This window comes from Castor canadensis, chromosome 7, assembly GCF_047511655.1.
Source record: "Castor canadensis chromosome 7, mCasCan1.hap1v2, whole genome shotgun sequence".
In the NCBI taxonomy this organism is placed as follows: domain Eukaryota; kingdom Metazoa; phylum Chordata; class Mammalia; order Rodentia; family Castoridae; genus Castor; species Castor canadensis.
In genome coordinates, this window is record NC_133392.1 from 140,089,661 (window position 1) to 140,102,369 (window position 12,709).

The following is a 12,709-nucleotide window of genomic DNA, read 5'->3' on the forward strand; positions in this document are numbered from 1 at the left end:
TCCCCTTCCTGCTTACAAATCATCTGCTCATGTTCAAACTTAAAATCCTAGATAATTCTGTTAAGGACACAGAAAGACTGGCCAGGCTGGGCCAAGAGTGATTAATTTAGCTTGTTGACTTCATGCAGTTCTGGCTTCATAATAAATGTGCTCATAATAACAAGAGCCATCACTAAGTCCATGTGCCAGCTACTTTGCCTATAGTATCTCATTTTTCTCAACAAGCTATGAAATTGATTTTTTTGTCCATAATTATAAGTAAGGAAAGACACTCAGAAGTTAAATAATGGTCAAAGTTTACTTAACTAGTAAATAGCCACACTGACACATTAACACAGGTTTTTTTGTTGTTTTTGTTTTGGGTTTTTTTTTTTTTTTTTTTGTGGGTATTGGGGTTTGAACTCTGAGCTTCACATTTGTTTGAAGTACTGGAGTTTGAATGCAGGACTTTGTGCTTGCGGGAGAGGCATTCTATCACTTGAGCCATGCCTCCAGCCCTAACACAGGTCTTTTAGACTTTTGTGTCCATACAGTTTTACTATGCCACACTGACCTTAGCTGAATTGATGAAGTCTAGTTATTTGTATGTGGCAGAGAAAAAAGACAGCATGGAAAGCATGAGCATCAGAACTGAGGGGCGTGGAGAAATGGTAGTCCACGTCTGTCTTGCTTGGAATTTACACAGTTCCTATGAGAGCTGTAAGAAGCTCTTGATTATTTGCTTTTTGAGGGTAGGGCAAGTGAAAAAGGTCTCACTGTTTAGCCCAAGCTCACATCAAACTCATGATTCTCTTGCCTCAGTCTCCCTGGTCCTGGGATTACTGGCCTGTAGCACCATACTCACTTTATTTGCAGTTTAGCCCAAAAGTATAATGCTGCATCAGAGCTAGGTTGGCTTTTTTTTCAGTGCTGGGGATCATACCATACTTGCTCTGCTAGTAATATGGACACATTTGTATCTTTGCACATTCCACAAGTATAATTTATTTAATAACAAGTTGATAACATGCATCAATTTTAATTTACATCACCAAATATTCTGGATTTTACTTGGTACTTGTGATTGTTGTCAATAACAGGTTCTTTTATTCCATCCCAATTAATTATAAACATTGATAATAATTTACGGACTGGGAATGTAGCTTAGTGGTAGAGTGCTTGCCTGGCATGCATGAGGCCCTGCAGAGAGTCATTGCAGGTGGTTAAATAAGGTATTATTAGTCAAAGCTATTCAGGCACTGAGTTGCCAAGGGACAGAGCTGGTTCAAGGTCAGAGCTAATTGAAGGCACAGGGGCCTGGACAAACAGCAGTTCAAGTAGGCTGGAGTAGACTGCAGCAGCAGGAAGATTGGGTTGAACTGAAGCTCCCAGGACAGTAAGGAGTTCATGACACATACACCAATGGCCTGAAGATGGGTCACTAGGTACCACCTAAGCCCAGTATTAGGTGGTCCTCTTTACATGATCCAGGTGATAGAGTTGCATCACTCTGATCTTGTATGTTTGATAAACTTGAGTCTGATTTTTCTGATTTGGTTTTGATAAACCCATATATTTCTGACTTAATTTGGTAAAGCTTATATGAGGTAGGGGCTAGTGGAGTGGCTCAAGTAGTAGAGTACCTGCGTAGCAAGCATGTAAACCCTGAGTTCAAACCCCAGTACCACCAAAAAAAAAAAAAAAAAGTTTAAAAGAGGTAATTTTTTTGTTTAAGTTGCTTATCTGTGCCTTGTGGTTGTGCTATATAGCAGAAGGTTGTTCTGTTTGATGCATTCTAGTACTTATCTACTTGCCCAGACAACCAAGCCATTCTACCTCAGCACTTGCACTCAGAATGGAGCAAACTGCTTTACAAAATGGAGTCACTCTAGGGATGGCACAACCTGAAAACTACTGTTCTGTACAATATGAATAACTGATAGCAGGACACAACCTGCTATCATCAGAACCCTTTGTCTCATTGACACCTTGCAGGTTTGTGTATGTATGGGACACCACCAGCAGGAGAATCCTGTATAAGCTACCTGGCCATGCTGGCTCCATCAATGAAGTAGCTTTCCACCCAGATGAACCCATCAGTAAGTCTTTCCTAACTATTGGGAAAAGGGAACTGGGACCATCTACCCAGAGGGCTGTGGGAAGACTGAGGCAGAAATGGACATCTGTATCATGTGAATTTCCATTCACACAGTCTTTATAGATATCAGTGACAGTCTTGCCATCGCTGTCCTCTGTGTCTCAAGAGGAAAGTTGGTTAGGCTATTTTTAGTTCTTTTGCAATCACTTGCTTCAAATCTATACTTCAGTGTTATATTTGAATAATAGGCATGTTTGGGATATTTCATTGTTTTTGTTTTATTTTCATTTTGTTTTGTTTTGAGACAGGAGTCCTACTGTGTTGCCCAGGCTGGTCCTGAATTCCTGGGCTTAGGTGATCTTTCTGCTTCAGTCTCTGGAGTAGTTAGGACAATAAGTGCGAGTAGTGTTTAACATGTAGATATAAGTTGTGACTCAACTTTTATTTGCTGGCTAATCTAATTAATAGGCCTTAAATCTAAAGAGAAACTGTAACTTTCTCCAGGGTTCAATATAGCAAGCAAAAGCACATTTATGAAATAACTGGCACAGATAGTGATTCCTCTTTCCTAGGATGGCTGGGAAGATCTTTTTCTGGGAGTTTGACTCATAAGAGGTATCAGGATTTAGAGCCTGATAACGTACTTCCCATAGTATAGTCCTCCTCATGGTTTTGAGAGGACTTGGACTGAAAAGCCAGGCTACAGTTCCATGTGGATGGTGTTGAGGAGGAAACTCAAGCTAAATCCAATTGCTCTTTATACCAAAATTGGCTCTCGGCATAAGAGCCCTTAAGCACTGTCTCCTTGAGCCTTCATTGTTTCCAGTTCTCCCCTCTGCTCTTTCACCTCAGTTCTCTCGGCCTCCAGTGACAAGAGGCTGTACATGGGGGAGATTCAGTGAAGATACGGAATGGAGGACTCCAAGACTGCTTGACCTGGAGGCCTCAGACTGCATAATTGACTGCATCAGAGGTGCCAGGCTGACCTCCCGTCAGATGACTGCTGCTTGCAAGAAGCAGGAGGTGGTGGCCATATTCCAACAATTACTTGTACCCCATTCACCAGGATGACTAAGACAAGCCCCATGGCCTCACCTGCTAGATTTCAGGGACTGGTTTCTCCCTTTAAAAAAAAAAAAGGTTTTTTTCAGAGGGACAAATGAAATATAAGTTTTTGCCTTGGTTTAATTTTTTATTTCGTTTTATTTTTAATCTGGTTAACTGGCTTGTATTATATTTTCTTTCTATGTTTCTCTGAGTCATTTTGTATTAAAAGCCAAATAGATGCCTTTTTACACAAGCCTTGTGATCAGATTTATTGCTGTCTTCTCTTTCAGGATTGATTGCTGTAGATCAGAGCAGAGCGTGATGAGGCCAGGGAATGCAATCCATTTAAACTCCAAGAGGCTGTGTGCTTGGGGGAGGGGGATCCCTTTTTAGGTGTTTTTAGGTTTCCTCTCTCCCGTGAAAATGGCAAACACTGAAATTATTTATCAGTAACAAGTATTGTTCTTCTACTAGAATCAGAGCCGCCAAAAGGTAATAAATAGGTCTTACAGGACCCAGGTCTTGTGTACTGGCACACAGTCTCAGTAACAGGGCCCGTCTGGTCTGCCTCCTGTTCAAAGCTGTCTTCTGAGCAGTAGTCCCTACACTCCGTGCTTCTGCAGTAGGCAGTAGTCTCAGCTGGCAGAAATGACATTGGCCGGAATGCTGCTTCCTACTTGACTCAAGTGGAACATGAGGATGCTTTGATGCACCTCCCATGACACTTTTTGAGACTTTTTATATTTCTGTTTGTCTGCCATTTCCTTCACTGACAGGGACACTAAGAAAACTACTGTTTACATTCTACCACTAAGACAGGTTCCTTCCTCCCTGGATCCTCAGTATCCTGGGCCTGGCACATGTACAGGCAGTAGTGGATCCCATCTGGCACTGGGAGGAAGAATATGTTCTTTTCTGAATCTTCCATCTCAAAACAAAGAGGTCTTTGCATCTCCAGCCTGTTCTGAGCATGCTTAGCTTTCTCCTTTTAGTTCATGAACCTGGATCATACATTTATCTTAAAATAGAGGATATTACCCTGGGTTTGGGGCATAGTCATTCAACAAACACCAACCCTATTTATGTGGCATGCATGGTTGCTGAGGACAAAAACAAAAGGATAATTTCCTTCCCATTGTTTCAAATTTTAAGTGAGCACGTGCCAAAGAGTTATTTGACTTGTTAATGAAGGAGCCAACAGCATGGTAAAGCTCTCAGACCAATTCCTTTTAATAAAGTAGATGAAGTTTGAATAAAGTGCACTGGAAACACAGGAGGAAGCGATTTATTGTGCCTGGGAGAAATGAGGTAGCTTCACAGATGATGTGATTATTCTTGGATGGGGACTGGGAGAGTGAGTAGGACTTGCCAGGTGGACAAAAAAAAAAAAACTTGCGCATTCCAGGAAACAAACACAAGCTTGGAGGCATAGCATATTTCGTGAACCAAAGAACTTGAGTGTGGTTAGAGATGGGGAGCAGCTTGAAGTTCTGGTACTCCATCCTCTAGGTTGAGACTTTCTAAGTTGTACTTCACAGAATGCTCTTTCCCAGGTAGGTTGTTACATACTTTGAGCGGAAAGCTCCTGTGCTTAGATACCAGGTCTGGGAGAGACTGGGTTAAACAACATGAAGCTGGTTTCATTTCTTGGAGCCTTCAACATAAAGTACTGAGAGATCCCCAGAGGAAATGGTGTCTCAGATTTCTGGGCTGAGCTGTGATTGTGATTGTATATATGGCTATGCCCTTAACCAGGAGAGGCATGGGCAAAGATGGCCTACCAGCTGCTCTTCAACGTTACCACAGGTGGCACCCTCATCCCTTTTAAGCACCAGCTCCATGAGGTCCATGTGCCTCAATTGGTCCAGTCGCCTCCACCTATCTCATCTTTCTTTGCTTGGGATGAAGCAAGGCTTGAGCTATTGCATTGCCTTTTTTTTTTTTTTTTGGTGGGACTGGGTTTTGAACTCAGGACTTCGAGTTTGCAAAAGCAGGCACTGTACCACTTGAGCCACACCTCCAGTCCATTTTGCTCTGGTTATTTTGGAGATGGGGGACTTGCGGACTGTTTGCCCAGGCTGGCCTCAAACCACAGTCCTCCTGACCTCAGTCTCCCAGTTAGCTAGGATTACAGCCACTGGCACCCAGCTTGCATTGCACTTTTATAAGCCTCCCAGTCCCTTGAGAGGTGGGCGATGTCTAGGAGGATCGGAGACTGCAAGAGCTTTCCTCTAACCTCAGCTTCAGGCTTCAAGCGCCTTCTTCAGGAGACTGGGTAGGAGCCATTAGCAGGAAACAGCCGCGCCACTTAGGATTTGAAGAGAATAAAAGCCGCAGCCTGGGGAATAAAGATTTGGACATAAAATATCCCCAGAGGGTGTGGATTGTCTTCTCACTTGGGGAGAAATAGATTGCTCCCAAATGAGTAATGGCATCTCTGGTTCAGTTAATTTCCCTTTATGACTTCCAGTCTCTAGTACTTAATACTGTTGGCACTTTAAAGAGCCAAATTATTTACTGGGTGGCTTTTTTGAATTGTCAGGGAGGTGGACTTTCAGGCCACTTTTTTCATTTATTTATTTTTGATGGTACTAGAGGTTAAACACAGGCCCGTCAGAGCACAGGTTGGTACTGTCTTCTGCTTGTACAGGGACAGTGACCCCTTTTCAGGTAAGAGGAGAATCCCTAGAGACCTCATGGAATCTCAAGGGCCTCCTGGAGTTAGGCAAGGGTGAATCCTCTTGGGAGGCAGATCTGGTTGTCTACTGCTCCAAGTAAACAGACTGCTGCTGAACTTCAAAGACAAGAATGACTTTGTCCAGGGGCTCAGTCTAGTTAGCAGCTAGAAAGGACAGTCACTTCACAACAGAACTGTCAAGTATTTGCTTCTCACTGATGGACCTACAGTCTGCTGCTTACTAATATATTTTGAGGTCATGCCTGTAATTGTAGCTACTTGGGTAGCTGAGATAGGAAGGATTGAGGTTTGAGGCCAGCCTGAGAAAATAGTTATTGAGATCCTATCTCCAAAATAACCAAAGCAAAATGGACTGGAGTGGGGTTCAAGCAAAGAGCACCTGCTTTGCAAGCACAAAACTCTGATTCACACCCCAGCCTCGCCAAAAAAGAAAAAGCCTCGATTTTGGGACAGGGAAACAAGTAAGAGAACTCTAAGCAGTTTGGGGTTGGGGCCAGTTGAGCCTTAAGGAACAGCTGTGGAACAATTTGGGTTAGAACAGAATTGCTCTTTTGAAGAGATTGTGGATGGAGGTGTAACTCAGTGGTAGAGTGTGTTCAACATGTGCTATGCCCTGCATCCCATCCCTAGCACCAATAAAAAAGAAAAGAAAAGCAAATCAAGAGCCTCAGCCCAAAGAGGGAGATCAATTTAACATGGAAGCTTCTGTTTCTATGGAGCCATCCAAAGCCCAGTCAGCTCCAAGGCTACCCTCAGCTGTCTCTACTGAGACCTAATTTCATAGTGGCCTTCGCTGTAAGAGTCCTGCGTGAGTGGCCTCCCTCTGCATCAAGCCCTGGGTGGGACCAGTCTCCTAGACTTTAAATATTTTTTTCTCACCCAATTCCATAACCCACCTAGTCTCTTGCATTCTTTAGCTTAGGGCAATTTTGTCCCTAAGGAACATTTGACAATGTCTGGAGGTACCTAGAGGGTTGCTACAGGCATCTAATGGGTAGAAGCTGGATACAAAGAATTAGTTCAAAAAGTCATTGTGATGCTATTGAGAAACCCCTCCTTAACATTCGTGATCCCCTACCCCCACCCTGTGCTGGGGATGGAAACCAGGGCCTCACACACTGGATAAGCGCCTTACCACTGGGCTATGCTCCCAGCCCCTAGAGCAGCGATTTCTCAAAGTGTGGTCCCTAGACCCGCAGCATCATCACCACCTGACAACTTGCTAGAAATGCAAATCCTGGAGTTCCACTGAGACCTGAATCAGAAACTTGGGGAGTGAGAGCTGGGGTTGCAATTTGAAAGTAAATCTCTTGCCTAGCATTCACAAGGCACTGGGGTTTGATCTCCCAGCACAATATATATACATATAGAAAATTTTTTTAAAGAGAGAGAAACTAGGGGAGGGAGAAATTCTGTAATCTGTGTTTTGACAAGTCCTCCAGGTGTTCTGGAAGCACGTTTGAGAACCATCATTCTGTAGGCTCAGTAAACTTAAATCCTATGCTGGGCATGGTGGTGTACACCTGTAATTCCACCACCACTCCAGAGGCTGAAGCAGGAGGCTCTCATGTTAGAGGCCAGCTTGGCTCAAGTGTTAAAGCACTTGCCTAGCAAGTGTTCAAACCCCAATCCACCAAAAAAAAGAAAAAAAGGAGAAGCAGCAGCTTTAATTTTCCCTAGGGGGTACTGCAGAAGCTTCCCTGTTTATCCATTAACTGTCCTTATCTGATTTTCACATGGGGGCAAGAGAGGTAACTTGCCCAAGATCATCATCATCCTGTGGACCTTAAAGGTGTCTCATCTTGAATGTACATTAGAATCACCTGGGGAGCCTTTAAAACTCCAGATTAGTTAAATCAGACTCTCAGGCTTAATAGCTTGTAAAGCTTCCTTAGGTACAATCAAGCCTGAGAACGCTGGGGCAGGCCGTGGCCATAACCACAGCCAGGAGGGCAGCATGAAGCCAGATTGACTTAACTGTCACCCCTTGGCTTGCAAGGAAGCCTTTTTTTTTTTTTTCTTTTTTGCGGTACTGGGGCTTGAAATCAGGGCCTACACCTTGAGCCACACTCTACCAGCCCTTTTTTATGATGTTTTTTTCAAGATAGGGTCTCACACACTTTTGCCTGGGCTGGCTTTGAACTGCAGTCCTCCTTACCTCTGCCTCCTGAGTAGCTAGGATTACAGGCGTAAGCCCCAAGCACCCAGAAGGAAGCCATGGTCTGTGTGAGCTTCAGAACAGCTCTGCCAAAGCCCCAGGTGAACATAAATTTAGGCGCTTGGTCAGAAAAGCCATTGTGGTCATCTTTGCCTGGTAGATTTTGGAACTTTGTGTAAAACCAGGACCCTGAAAAGGACCCTGACTTTTCTTCAAAGCCCCCAAATACAAGGGCTGGGGATGTGGCTCAAAGGTAGACCACTTAACCTAGCATGCATGAGGCCTTGGGTTCCATTGCCATCACCACCACCATCCCCCAAAAAATACTGGGCGCCAGTGGCTCACGCCTGTAATCCTAGCTACTCAGGCTACTCAGGAAGCAGAGATCAGGAGGAACTTGGTTTGAGGCAAACCCAGACCCCCCCCCACACCAGAAAAAAAGATCTCTCAAAAATACCCAACACAGAAAAAGGCTAGAGGAGTGGGTCATTGGTAGAGCGCCTGCCTAGCGAGCATGAGGCCATGAATTCAAACCTCTGTACTGCCAAAAAGAAAAAGAAAAAGGCCCGTTTGGAAGGATCTTATAAGGTAAGCCCTTTGACCATCCAGTCCAACCTCACATATAGGTAGAAACTGAAAGGAGTCAGTGTTCCCAAGATCACATGCATACATAGTGGTTTTGCTCATACAGGGAGATTTTGAAGGGGTTTTGTGGTACTTGAGATTAAACCCAGGGCCTGGCTCATCGTAAGACGTGCTCTACCACTGAGCCCCACCCCCAAATCACCTCAACTTTTTTTTGGTGGTGGTACTGGAGTTTGAATTCAGACAGTGATGCTTGCTAGGCAAGCTCTCTACCACTTGAGCCACTCCACCCTTTATTGTGTTGGGTTTTTTCGCGAGAGGGTCTCACGATCTATTTGCCCCAGGTGGCTGCGAACTGCAATCCTCCTGATCTCTGCCCTGAATATCTAGGATTACAGGCGTGAGCCACCAGCACCTAGCCACCTCAACTTTTTGTTTTGAAATTAAAAAAATAGATTAAGGTACTTCACAGAATATACATCTATTCCACCAATAATGTCAATAATCTTTTTGGTCACATGAGTACATACATAAATATACAACTTTCAGTAACCATTGAAAATAAGATGCAGCCAGGTGGCAGTGGCTCACGCCTGTAATCCTAGCTACTCAGGAGGTAGAGATGAGGAGGATCATGGTTTAAAGCCAGCCTGGGCATATAGTTCACAAGACCCTATCTCGAAAATACCCAACACAAGGAAAGGACTGGAGGAGTAGCTCAAGTAGTAGAGTGCCCCCCTAGGCACTGAGTTCAAGGGCAAGGATGAGGCCCTGAGTTCAAACCCCAGTCCCACCAAAAAAAAGAAAAAAGTAAGATGTAAGCCAGGTGTGGTGGCACTTACCTATAATCCCAGCACTCAGGATGCTGAAGCAGGGAGATTGAGGCAAGATGATTTCCAGTTTGAGGCCAGCCTGGACTACATTGGGACATCTCACTGTATATCCCAGGCTGGCTTCAAACTGTAGCTCCTCCTACTTTAGCCTGAGTGCTGGGATTACAGGCCAGCACTATCACCTGGCAAGTGTTGAAACCATGGTGTTGTTTTATTGTTGCTTGGCTGGTTTCTGTTTCATTGTGCTGCCGGGGATCAAACTCAAGGCCCCGAGCAGACCAGACAAGCAAGCTACGACTGAGCTTACATCCCAACCCTGTAGTGTCTCTTAGTCTAGAACCACCCCTCACCTTTTTTCCCAGTGAAATTGACTGTAAATGTATATGGCTTTGTCTGCCACTTCATAATGTCACTGTGCTTGTTTTACATTCATAAGCATTTTTTATAAGCATTTTAAATGACTGAGCACCAACTAAAATTGACACTCCAAGAAGATATACCACAGGTACCCTTGCTTGTTTTAGAAGCAGGTATAAGCAAGCAATGTAAATACAGTCTAATCGATCCTATCAGAGGCGTGCCTATAAATCAGGAGGCAGTTCCTCGGGAGAAATTGGGGAAAGTTTTACTGAGGAAATGACACTTGATCTGAATCTTACAAAAGGACTGGAAGTTGGGGGAAAGGAGGGAGCTTGGAGCAGGGGTGAGGACTGTCCAGGTAGTGGAAAAAACAGAGATGACAGTACGGGTCACTAACTCAGTGTGTCCAAAAATGACACATAACACATGGCAGAACCAGCAGGTGGGGGGGGGGTAAGAGATGAGCAGGGACCTTGGAAATTGTTGGGGACAAATTGCAAAAGCCCTTGAAAGCCAGTTGACAGCTTTGGCTTCATCCTGGAGGAGGAATCCTGCAGAAGTTTCTGCACAGGAGCCGACCACACCTGAGGGTGCTTTGGGTTGTGGGTGTCCTCTCAGGTAGTTGTGGTGGGAAAGAGTTGTAGGAACTCGGGAACATAGACACCACTGTCTCCAAATATCAGAAAGCCACTTTGGGGTGGCTCTCGCCTGTAATCCTAGCTACTCAGGAGGCAGAGATCAGGAGAATCCAGGTTCAAGGTTCAATCCAAGGTTCAATTTGCCCAGGCAAATTGTTCATGAGATTTTATCTTGAAAATACCCAACACAAAAAAGGGCTGGGAGAGTGGCTCAAGTAGGAGAGCACCTGTCTAGTAAGTGTGAAGCCCTGAGTTCAAACCCCAGTACTACCCAAAAAACAAAACAAAACAAAAAGCCACCATTGGAAATAAATGGGAGAATTCTTTCTTCTAGACACCTAAGAGTGCAGAGCCAAGCCAAAGAAAATCATAAGAAAGCAGGTTGCCACTCAACACATAACAGCTAAGTCAGAGCCATCCAGACAGGATGGAGGCAGTTCCTCCTTACGGAGGTGTGCATGCAGAAGCCGGGGGTCACTGGGCAGGAATTCTGCACAGAATTGAGTCAGAGGATTCTAGCTTTTCATCAGAATCCCTAGAGAGTGTATTAAAAGTCCCCATTACCATATGGCGGCACAAACCTGTAGTCCCAGCTACTTGGGAGAGTCAGGCAAGAAGATCACCCAGCCTGGACAACATAGCCAGAGCCTGTAAATAAATAAATAAATAAATAAATAAATAACCAAACAGGCAGGTGGTCAGTAGCTAACATCTCCTAATATCTAGGATCCCTAGGTTCCTTCCAGCTAGACCATGGTATGATTTGTGTGTGTATGTGTGTAGTTGGAGCTTGAACTCAGGACTTCACCCTTGCAAAGCAGGCGCTCTACTGCTTGAGCCACACCTCCAGTCCATTTTGCACTAGTTATTTTTGCAGATGGGGTTTCAAGATGTGTTTGCCCAAGCTGGCCTTGAACTTTGACCCTGCTGACCTCAATTTCCCAAGTAGGTAGGATTACAGGAGTGAGCACCAGCGCCCAGGCACCATGACATAATCTTAAAACGGGCTTTTCCTAAAATGCCCTAAAATTACCATTTTACTCTAAAATGGTAATCTCAGGATTCTCTGGACTGTTTGCTCAGAATGGACACCTGGGCAAGGGCTTATGGAAAATGATGGAAGGGGCCGGGGCAGGGCATCAGGGAATTGCAAATCCTACTAGGGCATTTGGGACGTGCTCGAGGGGCCAGGCTGACCGGACTCCATCTGTCTTCCTGTCCACTGTTGGCCCCCCACACAAGCCAGTGCAGCATAATGAAGGCCCAAGGGCAGTGTGGGGCTGATTAGAGAGGGCCTCCTCTCATCTCTCAATGTCCCAGCTCAGCTGGCCTCCGGGCAGACTTGAACTGAAAGCCCATGTGGCCTCCACTGACTGCTGCAAAAGGAGATTCATCTCAGCTGTCAGCAGATTCTGTGTTGGAAATGTTGAACCCCAGCCCAGAAGAGAAGGCGTTTTCTACAAGCCTTACAACTTGTGCAATTTAGGATTTCCTCACCTACATCCCATCTGTTCAGAACACCCCTTCCTATCCTCTTCTTTGTCTCGAACATTCTTTGCTCTGGGAGATTAGTTTTCCTTTACAGGTTTTCTCTGGGTTTGACATTCTATAGAAATCTAAAGGGGTAGAAAAGGTTGATGGCAGTAACGAGACAAGAGGAAGCAAAAAGCGTGAGCAGATGTGCCAGGTGTGGTGGGTATGGTGATTCATACCTGTAATCCCAGCTACTCTGGAGGCAGAGGTAGGAGGACTGAGGTCCAAGGCCAGCCTGGGCAAAAGCTTGAGATCCTATCAAACCCCAGTACCACCAAAAAAAAAAAAATTAAAAATAAACATTGGACAATGCCACACTGTTGACAGTGTACTGACCCCAGCCTGTATCCCAAGGATTCTTCAGAGCCCGTGTTCAATTCATTTTTGGTTCCAAAGCCCCTAGCTCCATGCCTGGCACTGTAATGGAACTGGAATGACCTGGTGGTCTTGAGATCTCCAGCTCTGCCCCTAAAGTGCTGGGTGACTTTAGAGAACTCACCTACCCTCTCTGTTATTCAGGTTCACTCTTTCTTTACCTCTCCCTCCTTCGATAATAAATAAATAAATAAATGGCACCTCGAGGACCATCTAGAGCAGTAGCTCTTGGGTTGACATGCTTCTCCAGAAGGCTTTCACAGGAGATGGGACCATCTGAGTGAGCAGTGAGTTGCCAATCCTCTTTCCCCACAAACCAAGCAAATTTTTTTTTCTGTTTAGAATATATGCTTTCTTTTGAAGAACAGGGAAGTTTAAAAACTGTCAGGAGTGGTTTAGATAAAA

The 12,709-nt window shown here is 44.7% G+C and overlaps 1 protein-coding gene across 1 annotated transcript in view; it reads left to right on the top strand.

Moving 5' to 3' along the window:
* The window catches only part of Snrnp40 (small nuclear ribonucleoprotein U5 subunit 40), a 31,867-nt gene extending 26,776 nt beyond the window's left edge, over positions 1–5,091 (top strand). Inside the window, exons 9-10 of the mRNA XM_074080732.1 lie at positions 1,975–2,078; positions 2,930–5,091. Of these exons, the coding sequence (XP_073936833.1) occupies positions 1,975–2,078; positions 2,930–2,979 (154 nt within the window). The 3' untranslated portion in view covers positions 2,980–5,091. The remainder of the gene's footprint in view (positions 1–1,974; positions 2,079–2,929) is intronic.
* Positions 5,092–12,709: the final 7,618 nt, after the last annotated feature.